Source organism: Acanthaster planci, linkage group LG20 (genome assembly GCF_054643075.1).
Source record: "Acanthaster planci isolate LZ-2023a linkage group LG20, COTS_SCS, whole genome shotgun sequence".
NCBI lineage: Eukaryota > Metazoa > Echinodermata > Asteroidea > Valvatida > Acanthasteridae > Acanthaster > Acanthaster planci.
The window spans coordinates 2,648,242-2,663,289 of record NC_141796.1 but is presented as its reverse complement, the minus strand read 5'-3'; the positions used below and the strand labels follow the sequence as shown (position 1 = coordinate 2,663,289).

The 15,048-nt window shown below is 39.7% G+C and overlaps 1 protein-coding gene across 1 annotated transcript; it reads left to right on the top strand.

Annotated features, from left to right (window-relative positions):
• Positions 1 to 516: 516 nt before the first annotated feature.
• On the top strand, positions 517 to 12,626 carry LOC110975483 (retinoschisin-like). Its single transcript, XM_022228017.2, has 5 exons — positions 517 to 599; positions 5,016 to 5,165; positions 8,440 to 8,611; positions 9,988 to 10,171; positions 10,854 to 12,626. Exons 2-5 carry the CDS (start codon positions 5,102 to 5,104, stop codon positions 10,998 to 11,000), a joined length of 567 nt encoding a protein of 188 aa, XP_022083709.1. The 5' UTR covers positions 517 to 599; positions 5,016 to 5,101; the 3' UTR covers positions 11,001 to 12,626.
• Positions 12,627 to 15,048: the final 2,422 nt, after the last annotated feature.

The following is a 15,048-nucleotide window of genomic DNA, read 5'->3' as shown; positions in this document are numbered from 1 at the left end:
TTGCACAGCGCTTTTCCGAGACGGGTCAGCCATTTTTTTCGCCGAAGTGCGCAGTTTGTACGGAGTGACAAGCGTGTAGCCCTCAACCTAAGCTGACCGTGGCAACAAACTCTTTGTCTGATTTAGTTCAAATTGCACATTTGAAATGAAAAGAGCATCAGCTCATCAAGGTATGTTGTGCTGCCAAGGAACAAAATATTTCCTCACGACTCAATAAAAGTGAAGTGAAAGTACGTACTGCCAAAAATAATAAAGTTCCTTGTTTTGAATTGAGAGATAGAGGAAGTGCACCGTGCCCTTTTCTTCTTGAGGTGTTGATAAGAGTGAATTGTGCAGCCAATCACAGACTCTCCAGAGTTCTCTGGGCTTTTTTCCCGACCCCCGAAAGAAATGTTTTGGAAAAGAAAGTACACAAGTAGAACAAAGAAAATCAGACTCCATACACAGTGCCGCAGAACTGTTGAAAAGTTTTCTTTATCCGCCAACAGGTGCAATCGCAGTGTTCACTCCTGCAAGCAGACGTCTTAACCACTTAACCACCGAGCTTGCTGGTGTCGGCTAGCTGGTTCGAATCAGTCGTGGGTTCGAGTCCCACCCAAGTAAGTTTGTGATTTTTTTCCCCAAACCTTCGGGGGGGCATACACTGACTATACAGTGTTAAAATACACGTCGGACAGGGCAAAAAAAAATTTATTTACATCTCCCTGGCGCAAACCCATCTTTTTTTAAATAACATTGCAAAGACTGAATAAAACTTGAAGATGATATAGTTTCTATAGCACTGCTATCTACAGTTTGAAAATGTTGAACTCATGACATAATCAAGAACGCGTGTACACCGTAAAGTGATCGATAGACCAAAATACTTCTATTGCACAGTATTAATGATAGTTTAAGAAGCCACATGATTAAATAAAAAAAACTGGAACGGGCAATGTATCTTAATCATCTCATACAATTGGAATCACGTCTGATAACGAATCCAAACATTTCTTGTCTTTGTTCAAACATGCAGCCATCAATTACATCCAAACCCCGATAACCATTAATCTTTCAGCATATTTTGTTTGATTTGTTTTGCAGTTTGTCACTGTCCATGAATCAATTTCCGTCAGATATAGTGTCTGATTTCAACTTCTATTTATCTGTCGGAAAACATAACCGAATTTTCCCACCAGCATACATTATCTGACTGCCAACATAATTCACATCTCACCAGAGATCCTCATTTATGTGGCTGTTGAGTGTAGCTCATAACGTATCAGTATACAGTGTGTAAATTTCACCCAACATCCGTCCGTTGAAATGGTGACACCTTTAACGTTTTCCACAAACAGTAAACGTCGATTGCACTTTCATGGACCCAGTTGACTCGTTGCACATAACGTCTTGCATAAAGTCATAGACGAAGTTAGGGGAAAATGTGGTTGTACATGCAGTAATCTAAAATTGAGTTACGTTTTCAGATTTGGTTCTTGCAGCACTAGCTTTTCTAAGGCAGCTACGAAATTCTGTTGACTAAAGAGTGGATAACTCCTATAAGCTGGCCACGTAGGACATGAATGGCATGTAACTGGACCATGCTTGCAATTAAAAAACGCCATAACACTGTGACCAAGATATAAAAAGAGAAATCCCTTACTGTAGGCCTACTTTTACTTTCATGAATAAACTACTTCTTTTTTTTTTTTTTTTGATACACTGCACGAATCTTGAACTCTGACACAACTAGAGTTTCGTTAGTCACTGTCGACAGCTGTTTGTTTGTCGGGGTGTTAGGTTGTTTTACCTTTTTCAGTGTCTGTTAAAATTGGCCAGGGTGGGCCAGGGCCCATGGGCCAGGGTGAATGTTTAATTTACAACGTAATTTGTCACAATTACGCGTCTAATGACTCCTGTCATTCTGAGTATGGTGGAACACCTGAATCCAAATATAGATTTATTTGAAAAATTAGTATTTCCGGTGAACACTGCTAGAATAAACGCAGTTGCCAAGAATCAACGCTGGTCCGTATTTGTAACGCTGGGCATGAACATGCAAATAGCAAAATTGAGGTTGTGATGGTTAAGAAAAGTGGTGCGCTGCCCCATATCGATTAGTGTCTGTTTACAACTGGCACGACAGATTTTGCAAGCATCGTTCCGTATTGTTTAGTGTTCAATGACAAAGTTATTACTTGTTAACAAGCTGAAATTAGGTGGGACACAGTTCCCGCTTCTGCGTGCCACCTACACAGTGAATTTTGTGCATAGAGAATGGGTTGCCTTTTGCTCCTAGCTTTTAGCTCTTTACTGATCGGCTGACTATACGTCAAATGGTTTAGTGCCCTATACCGCTGCAAGGTACCAAGATGAGTTGGTGTGGTTCGAATCCTTGATGATTTGTACCACCCACCATTAGTTTTATTAACTTGGATTTCAAAACATAGCATCGGTTCCCTCAAGAACTATACATCTTCCCGAAAGAAATATATGCTTCACGGTTGTACCCTCAAAATACTATCTACCTTGGACTGTTGCTCATTTACTCTAAGAAGATGTACGGCACTACAGCATGGATTCTGATATTTTCAGCATTGACAGGTAGGCCCCGTTTTCTCCATTGTTTTGATACGACAAGTGGAAAATTAAAGACCATGTCATTGTTATACAACTGAAACTGAAGTTCATTTGAATAGTGTGTTAAGTTCCGCCATTGAAGACTGAACTGAAAGGGTTTCTCGAACGCCATGCATTCCGGACAACCACTTTGTAAACCGTATGCATGGTAATATAGTGTACGCACGAACGCACCCAGGATTGTATAAAATTTTACATAATATATCTTTGGCACTTTATTGGCTAGCCACAAAAGCTGGTTCTAAAAGTACTTCATGTACCACTTTTTCCTAGAGCGTTTTTAATCTGAACAAAATTCATTTCCCTATTAGAATTTTTGATGGACTATTATTGCAAAACACCAAACATACGACCCCCCCCCAGGGAGCTGTAAAATCAGATTATCAGTGATAAAAAGGTGCTCCAGCCCTTTTTGGTTCGGTTCGGTTCGGTCCAGTTTGAGGAAAGAGTCCTTGTTTCATTGAAAATGATATTGCTGATTCACAAGCCCAAAATCAGTAATCTGACATCAGTACACCCAAGCAGCACAGTGGTCCTAAAGGTATGGGGCCAGCAGCCTATTGAAGATCCCAGAAGTTGTTTAAGCATTACCATGCTTCTGACCCCTGATTTTAAAGGCGATTTGTGTTATTTTTAACGGTAAACAATTCGTTTTTGTTACTACTGATAACTTAATACCACAGACCCATTAACTGATTCCTGGCTACAAAATTCCACAGTTGGCAGAAGGTAGGACAAATATAAAAACAATTCAACAAGTCAAACCTTTACCATAAATTCTGCAGTTTCTATATTTCAATGTACGTACTAAAACTGGCAAAATTAATTAATTAAAGAAAACAATGAAATTCAGAAACACTTCAACCGGTCGGGACGGGTTTTTTTTAGTGACAAACACAACATGATCGGGCAATGTTGAATTCTGGTTTGATGACGTAAGACAATATGAAGTTTGTTACGGGAAGTTCTTGCTGATCCCCTTTTATATGTAAACTATATGAGAGGTCCAGTAAAGAGAAGACTGCCTCTACAATAGATTCTTGGTTGATAACATCATAAACCTTTGAAACAGTTTTGCAAGTGTTTCTTTGGCATGAGCTAGCATTAAACGACCTAGTAATAATATTTGCAAACTTCACTTAGTTTGGATTAACATTGCCACTAAACTGTCAACACCCTTGAAAAACACTATCTTGGAATTTTTTTCAAACGTGAGCAGTCAACGTAAAAAACTAAAGAAAAAAGAAAGAAGTGCTTTCAAGGTGATACATAATTATATACAACGATTTTGCCCTTACCCAACGTATATAAATAAGCACTATATGCTCAGTGCTTGTCCGAGAGCTTGCGAACAAAACCTCACAAGCTTACTCGGGCGGGACTGCGGATCTCCCCCAACGCAAAAAAAAAATACATCGTGATACATAATGTTTGAAAAATACTTGTGTAAATTATGTCTTTCAAAAATTGAGAATCTTTATAGGAATGAGAGTAAGAGTAAACCTGCTCCTAGCAGGAAACCGGCTTTAACAGCCTTCTTAAATGACAATGTTCAACCTGTTATCCTTGAGACGTAGACATAAAGTACTGCATGGCAAAAATAATGAGCCTTGTTACCAATAATTAACGCTGAATAAACGGAACGAGAATTGAAACGGTTTCAATTAGTTCTTTGGCTCTAGTTAGCATTTGAGTGATGTTAACGGCCCGTACTCAATAGTCAATTCTAATCGGATTATAAAAAATGAATATTACTTAATGAAAATTGAATCTGTGTCAATCTTTCAAAAAGTAGGAGGATATATTTTTACGTAGGTGACATCCTCAAGAGGCTTTCATTCACTTGTGAAAGTGTGGCAACAAACAAAAACTTACCGTCTGCAATGTGTCAGATGCGTGCGTAGTTCCATTATAGGGTGCTCAGCAGTAACACTCCTCAACATTGTATAGCACTGTTGTGTGATACAGAGGAGTGCTTTCTTTGGAGCTACACTCAAAGCTCAAGTGAATTTATCATTCTACTATTATAGTGCAGATTAAAACAGTTTTTCGTAAACGTATTACCTCATACAGTTTGAAAGATATGGTTGATTTTGTTTTTAAGTCCTTAATTAATTGTAATTGGATACTGGACGATGAACAAGGGCTAAGTATAGCCATACCCCTTTAACACAGACATCGCTGTGATGTTAGTGTTAAGTACAGTGAAACCTCGTTAATAAGAGCACTGTTCATAAAAGATTGTGCTTATAACAAAAAAAACTTTAGATCCCAATCCTTTTTTCTTTCATTGTTTTTATCCCTGATGATACAAGTTCCTGTTATAGCAAGGTAATTTGCTAAGTCCCGATGACCTCTCACTAACGAGGTTCGATTGTATTGTCTTTGATTCGTAGTACTCGTGAGTGGTGTGGAGGGCAGAGCGAGGACGTGTTACTTCGGTCCCCCACCGAAACCTGATCCTGATAACCCGGATCACTGGATGAAGCAAGTCATGACAGAGATACGGGAGCATTGCCCGGGAAAGAGGGGATGTAGCTCAGCTGGTAAGTACTCTAACTTCCGAGTTAAGAAAAGGCAGCATTATGCACGTATGTTTCCTTCTTCAACTCAGTTTTGCTAATTGTTTAGGGTCGTGCACTGAACACCAGCAGTCTTTTGTGATTGAACGATACGTCTGATATTTTTTTTATTCAGTGAGCTTATGCAATCCAATATGCAGTAGCCTTTTCCAGCAGTAAAAATGCGATTACTTCCTCCTACCTAAAATCGTGATATTCTTACAGCCGTTTTTTAAAGTAGTCAGTACGGGGTAATGGTGTCGATAAAAATTAGTTTTTGATGTATCAAGGATCAGTACTGCATGAAGTTATTCATGGTGACAGACGACTAAGATGGAAAGCTTGCGGTAAGCACCATGCGATATCTCTGTTTGAGTCTGTATGGTTCTGATAAGAACCGGAGAGGCTCAACGTTTCGGACAGTGTGCTCTGTCTCCGGTTCTTATCAGAACCACAAAGACTCAAAAAGAGATATTGCATGGTACTTACCGCAAGCTTTCCATCTTAGATGCATGAAATTACTTAATATAACTTTAAAGTTACCCACTTTTTACTTCATCATGTATGTCATAAAAAATTTATATGTTGTTTCAGTACACAAATTGTATAATTATAATGCCCACTCAACAAGCCACAATAGTTGTAAGGTATGCACCCGATACCAAGATATTTGATATCCACCTGTTTCCACTTCACAGTTGAAACAATTGACGAAGTTATCTTTTAGATTTTCGAAATAAGAACAGTCTTCTTACTGTAACTTCCGGTCTAATGACGACGTCATCCTCAAACTTCACACATGTATTTTCCACAGACATCAACTCAAAATACATATTCGAGTTTTTCAACTTATCCCCAGAGGACACTCGAGGAGTTTATAAAGAAGGAATGAAATCGTGCTATGACTTTCTTCAACTCGATTGGTTATGGATTTTTGCGAACTCGAAAATCCCATTCGTGTATTGTGCATTGGCTACTGTGTGCGTGGACGCGCAAAATCTGCCTGTAACATAGGCATCGCACAGTGCGTAGGACATGTACTCAAGATTTGGCAAATTTCCAAGCACGTGGCGCTAAGAGCAGATCGCGTTGTATGAAACGCTAAAAGGGAAAAAATATTTGCAGTGTCTAATCTTCTATCTTTCCGCGGTAACACTAATGTTTTGTATTGTATTGTACATGTCTGTTCGGGTTGAAACCTTGCAGAGTGTTAGGACGGGAAGGTTTAAAATGAGATTGATAGATGAAAATTGACGTTGCGTGATGATGACGTAGTCATGTAACAAGTCACGTGGCATTAAAGGTGCACTCTTCAAAGCAGTATGCCTTGTGAAGTACATTTTTTATCAGCTTGAAATCTTGCAGCACGTGAACAGGCAAGACTTATTTGAAAGTTTATTAACTTGGGTGTCCTCGACAGTTGTAATATTTGCTTAATTGTTTGTTCGTTCGTTCGTTCGTTCGTTTGTTCGTTCGTTCGTTTGTTTGTTTGTTGTTTGTTTCTTTGTTTGAAAACCTCAAAATGGGGAAAAAGCCCTGTGTTTTGTTTATGAGACCAACGTCAGTTTTTCTGACCCACAGTAAAATTTGGTCTTTAATCATCTCGTGTGAGTCAAATCATGCGACCCGTCCTATCAGTCGACACCGAAAGAGGGGTTACTGTTTAAAAATGATAATAGAAATTGACTTGTCTTCAACGACGTTGATACTGCCTTGCGTTACAGTATCGTGGGGTATTGTACCAAACATCTACTGATGACGTCATCCAAATGTTGGGCGCCCTCTAGCATCAGGTCGAATCTTCTGGAAAATGAATTTCGAATAGATTTTGTGGCAAAGTTTCTTTGATTCGTCTGAAAATTGGTGTATGGGACGATATTTATCCATTCCACACGTGTGAGGTTTAGGACCAATGACATCATCAGATCCAAAGTTACTATGAAAATCCTCAAATTCTTAAAAAGTCGGTTAAATATCAACCGTAAACAGTATAAGCGTGAATTGTCCATTAAACTGTAGCTAACATTTTGGAGTCAACTGCATGATGTGCACAACTGGTTTATTTGACAGGAGGTCTTCCTCGCCATAAAAAATTAAGACATATCTCGTGATATGTCAAACGTTGTAAGCTATTTGCACGGAATAAAAGAGATTGATATCGTCAATAGTAGTATGCCATTATGAGACAGACGACTGCATTTGGATAAGACCTTTCAGTCTTTGTCGATCTCGGTAGGAAATGGGCCAAGATGTTGTTTTGTTAGGCAAGGAAAAACCTGAATAAGCCAGTTCAGACGGATTGAGGTTTATTCGAAACAACTCATCGTAGCTAGAAGGATATTTTTAGAAGGGTCAAAGTTTATTTGAACAACTGATGGAAGAAACGGGAGGCTGTTCGTCACAACTAAGAGGGTGTTTTTGGAAGGAAAGTGGAGGAGGTTAGGAGGGAATTTTTGTTTAAAGAAGGAAAACCACGGGACTAATCATTAGGCCCACGAGAATACTTTCAGAAGGAAAAACTAGCATAATAAACATCGAATACCGTACCGGTGATCTACCAACTGAGTTACCCAGCCCTACATTGGTGGTGGTTCTTCCCTATTGTCAATATCTCTGTTCGAGGGGCGCTAGCTGGAAGCCATAAAACCCGAAACACCATGTTGCCAGGGATCACACCCTGATTACACGATACAACCTGGGAAGTCGTTTAATATTTGTGTGGTCAGATTTCACCGCCATCACCCCAGTATAAAGAGCAAAACGGAGGGAAACGCTAATAGTAGACAAATATGACACATTCAGAACTGCTTCAGTACACCTGTTGTTTATTATGATGCCTAATCAACATGCATATTTGTAACGCACGCACCCAAGACAAAGCTAGTTGGTATCTGCGTTTCCACTGCAAAATCATAGCCACTGAGGGATCTGGTCAGGGGGCAGTGTAGAAAAGTCCCCAAATATGAATTACCACGTGGATATGAATGCACTAAAGGTTACGAGAAGATATCCTGAACCCTCCCCCCCCCAGTCCTCTGGTTTTTACTATACTTTTCCAGAATTTTTCCATTGTTGCACTGTGAGCACACAAGTGCAAAATATAATAAGCACACACGTGCAACTCATCTTGTGTTGGTGGCATTGTGATTTATAGAACATTTGAAAATGCATATAATTATGGTTATTGAAGGTTTCAAGCCGGTTAACGTTTCTCAATTGAAACTGAAATTGGTACTCTTGTTTTCCCGCCTGCCTGCAGAGGAAGGACCTAAGGAGCCAGCACCCAACATAGTCGAGTGTTCAACCCCTCAGCCACTAGGAATGGAAGACGGAACTATTACAGATTCACAAATCTCGGCGTCCAGTAGCCAGACCTATTTCAATGCCAGAGAAGCACGCCTCAACGTTGGTGCATCGTGGGCAGCCAGGAGGTACGCATCACATAAAAAGAACAAACACTCTCGTTTTGCCCTCTTCGATTCTCATTATACTTTGTACCAAGAGAAGATAATGTTGTGTGTATGATTACTGATAGTCAATAATACGGGCTCAAAAGGGGAAGCAGAGCCAGTAATATTACGACCTATTACTTGTCTTGCCGTTGTTTAAAAGCTCTGGACAAGTATCATAGCTGAGGATCTTTACTTAAACTTGGAGGAGAGTGGTTAGTACCCAGGGGAGCCCATGTGATGTGCCAAACAGTCAAGGGGACCAAGGTATCAACAAACTAATAGACAAATATGTGTTGAAAGACTGTTGGAAGAGAGAACCAATTTGTTAATGACGTAGACTGACTACAGGAGGACGTACGGTAAGATGTCGCGTTTGTGGATCATGGATTGTTTGAAAATAGTTGGAGTGAAGCGATTTAGAAGGCTTGCAGCAATTTATAGCAAACACTTTGAAGACCTGTTGACGGCTAAGAATGGAAATCTTGGTGTAAGATTTGTATCAGAAGAGGCATTCTTAAAGGGGACTTTTACTGCCACTGTTGTTCTTGCGCTGATACCATTGTCTATGGTTCTACAGACGGTCACCTCCTCTTCATGGACGACGTGAAGCTGTTTCGCAAGAGCAAGAGGGAATTACATTCTCCTGTGCACACAGTTAGGGTGTACAGTGGGGACACAGAAATGCAGTTCTGTGTGGAGAAGAGTGTGGTGTTGACATTGAGAAAGGGGAAGAGGGTGGATTTCCCTGGTATTCCTCTGCCTGGTGGATGGCTGTGGAAGACATTGGGAGAGAATGAAGAATACAAGTGTCTTCTTGTGTTGGAAGCGACAGCATAATGCGTGAAGAAGTGACGGAAAGGCTAAGCAAACAGGAAATCATCAGGAGAGTAAAAAAGTGTCTGAAGTGTAGACTGAATGGGGTAATATTGTGAGGGCGATCAATACCCACGCGGTGTCGCTGGAGAGGTAGAGTAATTGTTGAGTGGACTAAAGTGGAGTTGGAGTCTGTTGCAAGGACGACGAGGAAACTGGTGACGGTGGAATTCGGCATTAGGTTTTATTCTGCCCTGACGTATCAGTTTAAGATGATGGAACGATTCCATTATGAATCGAGTATTGCAATATATGATTAATAGGAAAAATCAGGAAAGACTTGGAATTTTTCCACTGCTAAAAAATGGGGTATAGGTAATCGAGTTCATTTCAATCCTTCAATTTATCCTGGCGGTTGCAAAAGTGTTTTTGGACATCTCAATAGCAGTGGTGTTTTTTTCTGTCAATCTTCCCTTTTACAAGTGGGTGTGTTTGCAGATCACTGTTATTTTTCCCCCTTTATTCCGTTTCGCTCTTTGTAGTACCGACACCAATCCCTGGATCGAGGTGGACCTCGGTGAGAGTAGGGTTGTATCTGGTGTCACCACAGAAGGATACGCTTACCAAACAAGTGTTTGCTACTGTGTGACGAAGTACAAGGTTGCGTATCAGAAGCAGCCCTCGTCCGACCGGGTACACGTGACAGATCTCAACGGAAACGTCACGGTATAGAAAGAAAACATTGTAATTAACATATATCATCGGCATTTTTCATCCGTTCCGTTTTGTTGCAAATTTCTGCACACGCTTAGCCAGGGTTTTGCTTGACTGTTGCATTAAAGGGGATTTCAGGTAAATCTAAATGCTAGAGGTGCAGAGACACAAGCTAGTTTAAAGCCAATTTGGAAATTCTTTGCAAAAAAGCAGTTATTACTAAAACTCTGTTTGCAAACACATTGTTACATCTATGATCAACTATTACCGTCCCAGATTGGTATTTTATATCCATCAGATTTACTCTTGAATTGTGTTTACCAACCTAAAGCCCCTACGTCAATCCCTGTTTGCTAAACTAGTGTTTTGTCCGCAAGATAGTTTCGTATTCTAGTCCAGGGGCAGTAACAAAATATACATATTGTTTATGTGCACTGCTTGGAATTAAATTAAGCATGAAATCTTGCTCAGAGACTTGCATTTAGAAAAAACCGTTAGATTAAGAAATGAAAGAATTGGATTTTTTTCTTAAGTAAACAACAATGGGCGGCAAAATATTTCTCGCCTAAACAGATTTTAATTTCAGACCCAGTTTTCAAAAGGAAAGATGTCCAAATTAAAGAATAAAATCTGGTTTGAGGACGGTTTCTCCCTTGACTTGAAAACATACCGTGTATTTATGTTTCCATTTCAGGTATTCCCAGGTAACACTCAGGGCGATACCCCAGTCACTAACCTGTTTAATGAGAGTGTGCTGGTGACGGCAGTACGCATTGAGCCGACTGAATGGCTTACTGTAGTTTCTCTGCGGTTGGAACTGCTTGGATGTCCATTTGATTAATTCAGCTCTATCATCTTAATGCTTACAGAATTTTCAATGCATGTTTTATTTAATTGTTGACATAACGCCAGGAAATAGCAATGAGGTGGCATTGATATCCATCAAAGATATTGCTGTGGATATCTGAATATGATGTGAGCGTTTCCATATGCTGGCATTAAATACGGTGATGGTAATTAATGTCTTACAAACAAATTCGTTATCACTTTCAAACAAACATGTCATCTTAAATGGCACAATTTAATAACAGCCTGGCTGCATTCAATGTTGGCAAGAACAAAACAATCCAAGGAAGAAGTTGATGTACAGAATTATATCAGTTTGCTTGTAAATATTTCATATAGTTCTTTGCACACTTTGTTGCACTTAGCAATGGCACTTAAATCTGCTAGGAAAACAAAATTTCTGCTCGACAAAAAGGAAATGACAGACCAAAATGGTTTCCATTCTGTTGTTAGGTACATACTACTTCACAGCTAATTAGAAGCTTTGTCTAGTAGGTTTGTAATCAGGTTTTTAACGTGTTTTGTACTGAACAGTTGTTCCATTTGCACGTTACAGCTACGAATACTTACAGTCTATGTGAAACCAATTATTTCAGGCAATCTTTTAGTAATGTTGAAGGTTGATTTGGAACAACATTTTATTGACTGCCGAAATGATGATCACTGATCTTAACATTTGTGTTACATGGATATGCATTGAGGCACTGATAAAAATTGAATGATTTCGTTTGGATAAAGGTAACGTTGGATTTTCAAATGAGGGGTACTGAGCGGTAAGTCTCAATCATTTAGTTTGAATATTTCAGTCATTTATCAGTTTGTTGCGAATCATCCATTCCAGGGCATTATCAGCGTTCATTCTTTTAAGCTGGTCTGAAACACATGTTTAACACCTGCCAAGGACATACTTATTCCTTTAGAAAAAAATGACAGGCTAAATTACTTTATAAAGTAAATTAGTACCTGCAGATAAAACATTTATGAATTGAAATAAAAATGGGAAATGTCCTTTTTTTATTGTTGAAAGTGTAAATTACCGTACAAAGATTTGTTTAAAAAGAGACGCATAGTGAAATACAGATTGCTAGATCGGTTTGGTTTGGTTTGTTCTGACGTTTACATGGCATGTAATGTCATGACCATTTAAGATTCTGTAGGGGCCATACCATGTACAATTGACTTTGTGCAGCGTGCATAGTTGTTTGTAATTGCACAGATAATATGGAAAAAGTCAAGCTTTAAAAACAAGCATATGGCATCGCGCATGCACAGCAAGCCCACAACTACGACCTTGTGAGCACAACCACCAGTGAAAACTGCAGCTATTAAGAGTGAAGTTCGAAAAATCGATGCTGCTAAATTGCCAACACACCTTTTGTTAGGTGTTGTATTCCTGTTCTATATTGCTACCATCACTGCAGTGTAAAACCGCTTGAAACCTTCCATCAAACGCTGTATGATTCATGCACATCGATGTGATGGGTGTACACATTTGCCTTGTTGCACAATGAAGTTGGGAACGGCAATATCAATGCAAAGCCGTATACAAGTCCAAATATAGGAAACGGTCGAAGGTTTAAGCTAGCATGAGTAGTACAACTCAGTGGCGTAGCTGCAGGGGGGCTGGGGGAACGTGCCCCCCCACACAAATTTCCGGTGTCCCCAGGTGCCCCCCCCCCACTGAAAAAAAGACAGATGAATGGATATTGCAAAAGGCTAACAAGCCACATCACTGAAAATTGGTGCCACCCCATAAGATGCTGGTGCCCCTCTGGGCCCCCACTATTAAAATCGTAACCACGCCACTGGTAAAGCTACTGGAGGGTAACGAGTAAACGAGTAGGGATGCATAAGGCTTGGTTGCGTACACGATCGCCAGCACCTTTACAAGCGAGGATTTTACAGCTCAATGTCAACATTCATAACGTGTAAGTAAAATAACATCGTATTATGTAATATTATTGTGCAAAGCTAATCGAATCTCCCCGTCGATAACGCGTTCAGATGAGAGTTGTGTTTTTTTTTATTGAAGAAAGCACCCTTCAAGGCAACAAAAGGTGTGGGGTAAATGATTGATCCAACATTAAAACCACGGTTATCTCTTGTGGTATTTTTAGTGTTCTTTTTCTTACCCCTACTGCTATCTGTAAATCCTTTTCATCGAGTCCTTTTGTTTAATAGCCAGCCCATTTTATCCATCCCCACTGTCACCGACTCAAAGTATACATACTTTATTTTAATTGTTGATAAGAGATATACGGTTCCGAGCTCGTTTATATGGTATATGTATTTTAACGTTCAGGTTTTTTTCATTATATTTTTTAGGTTTATTTCATGAGATACTAAATTTAAACTTAAAAGTATTTTCCGCTTCAAAACTTAACTTGCAAAAAAACTTGTAAATCAAAGTTGGAAATTATGATCTTCATAAAATTAACTTCGAAATAACATTCTTTGCCTTTGAAAATGTATACTTAAAGTCAACAGTGGGCGTTGGTAGCAGAGGTACAACTGTTTACGACATTTTAAGCGTGTGTTGTGGTTAGGCCCTGAGAACACTGTTCATTCTCTGCGAAAAAAAATCCAGCTTGGCCAACTTAGTGAGAGAGGACTTAAAACCAACGGGGGATCGTCCCCCTCTACATTTTCCCGGTATCGCCTCTGTGCATTTAAATTCAGAGGTTGATCTTTTAGAATGACATTTTGGCACACCTCTGCGAAAATCGAGCATACCGTTCTTGTGCAGCGGCCATTGTCTGCGAGACAGGTCAGACTAATACGTAAACTTTTTTTCCGCTACGGTGCTCGATCCACGCAGGTACCACGCACGTACCCTTGAATTCCAACCGGTCGTAATAAAAGAAAACTGTTCAATTAATTAACTTGAACTTCCCACTTGATAAGGAAAGTTTTTGCATGCAAGACAAGTTTTTAAAAAATCGGTAATGGCAAGCAGAGTTCGTGGGGCGGAATCCCATCACCACGACCACCGGCGTGTGATAGACCAAAATTACCTTGCTCTTTTAGGGTCAAAATTCAAACATTTTGTCATCAAGCGGTACCCTTCACCAAGAACAACAGCCCTGCACGTCGCGAGCTGGGACGAAGCGACCCACCACCATCCAAAAAGGAGAATTAAGAGCCAAGAATTAGAGAAAGGCAAATTGTATTCAGTATTATTATTTATTTTCCATCTTTCAAAGGATGCCCCTAAACGTAGGCTCCCCTTTCTGAAAGGAAAAAAAAAATTAATAATGAATAAAATTCCAATTGACCTAAGCTTGTCTCGCCCACTCTGATAGTTTGGTTCTGTCTCCGTCCTTGGCATGTCGCTGACGAACGAAAGTCTTCACCTGCTGACCAATTGGAGAGGAAGTTGGTAGAAACAAATGCTAAGCAGTGAAAAAGTGATTAGTCCGAGGTAAATTTTATTCACACGGGATTTTTTAATTAATTTATCCTTATTAAGATCATTGTTGTGAACTGAATTCTGCAGTTAGTGCGTGCAGATCATGCATTGTGAGCAGATTAAAGGTGACGTAACCACTGATTATTGTTCACAGACCTGGAAGAGTCCATCAGAACGCATTCTTGAAAACAAGGAATGTACCTAAATCAATCTTACCTGCTTTGGTTTCGCTACTTACCTCATCATTTGAATGTTCTAAGTCCTCCACATGGCCACCATTCCTGTCAATGCACATCTGACATCTTTGTAACATGTCCCTTAATGCTCTTTAGATAATTTCAAGGTCTTGACGGAGATTATTGACTTTTTTCCAATATTCTTGCACGTTAACTCCTGAACATTAGCTGAGGGTGTAGTGAAAATTTGGTTCTGCAGGTAACGCCATGAAAAGAAATCGCCTTCACCCCACATGCTGACTTTTGTTATCGATATGCAACTTCTCACAGTTCTTAAAACAAAGGCATTTGGTATTCTGCACACTTGGATGGCCTAGCCTTGTTTTAATCACATATGCAAACTTGTCACAGTGCCGATTTCAGTACTTTTCAGTGCCTTTTCTAGAGACATATTTTTC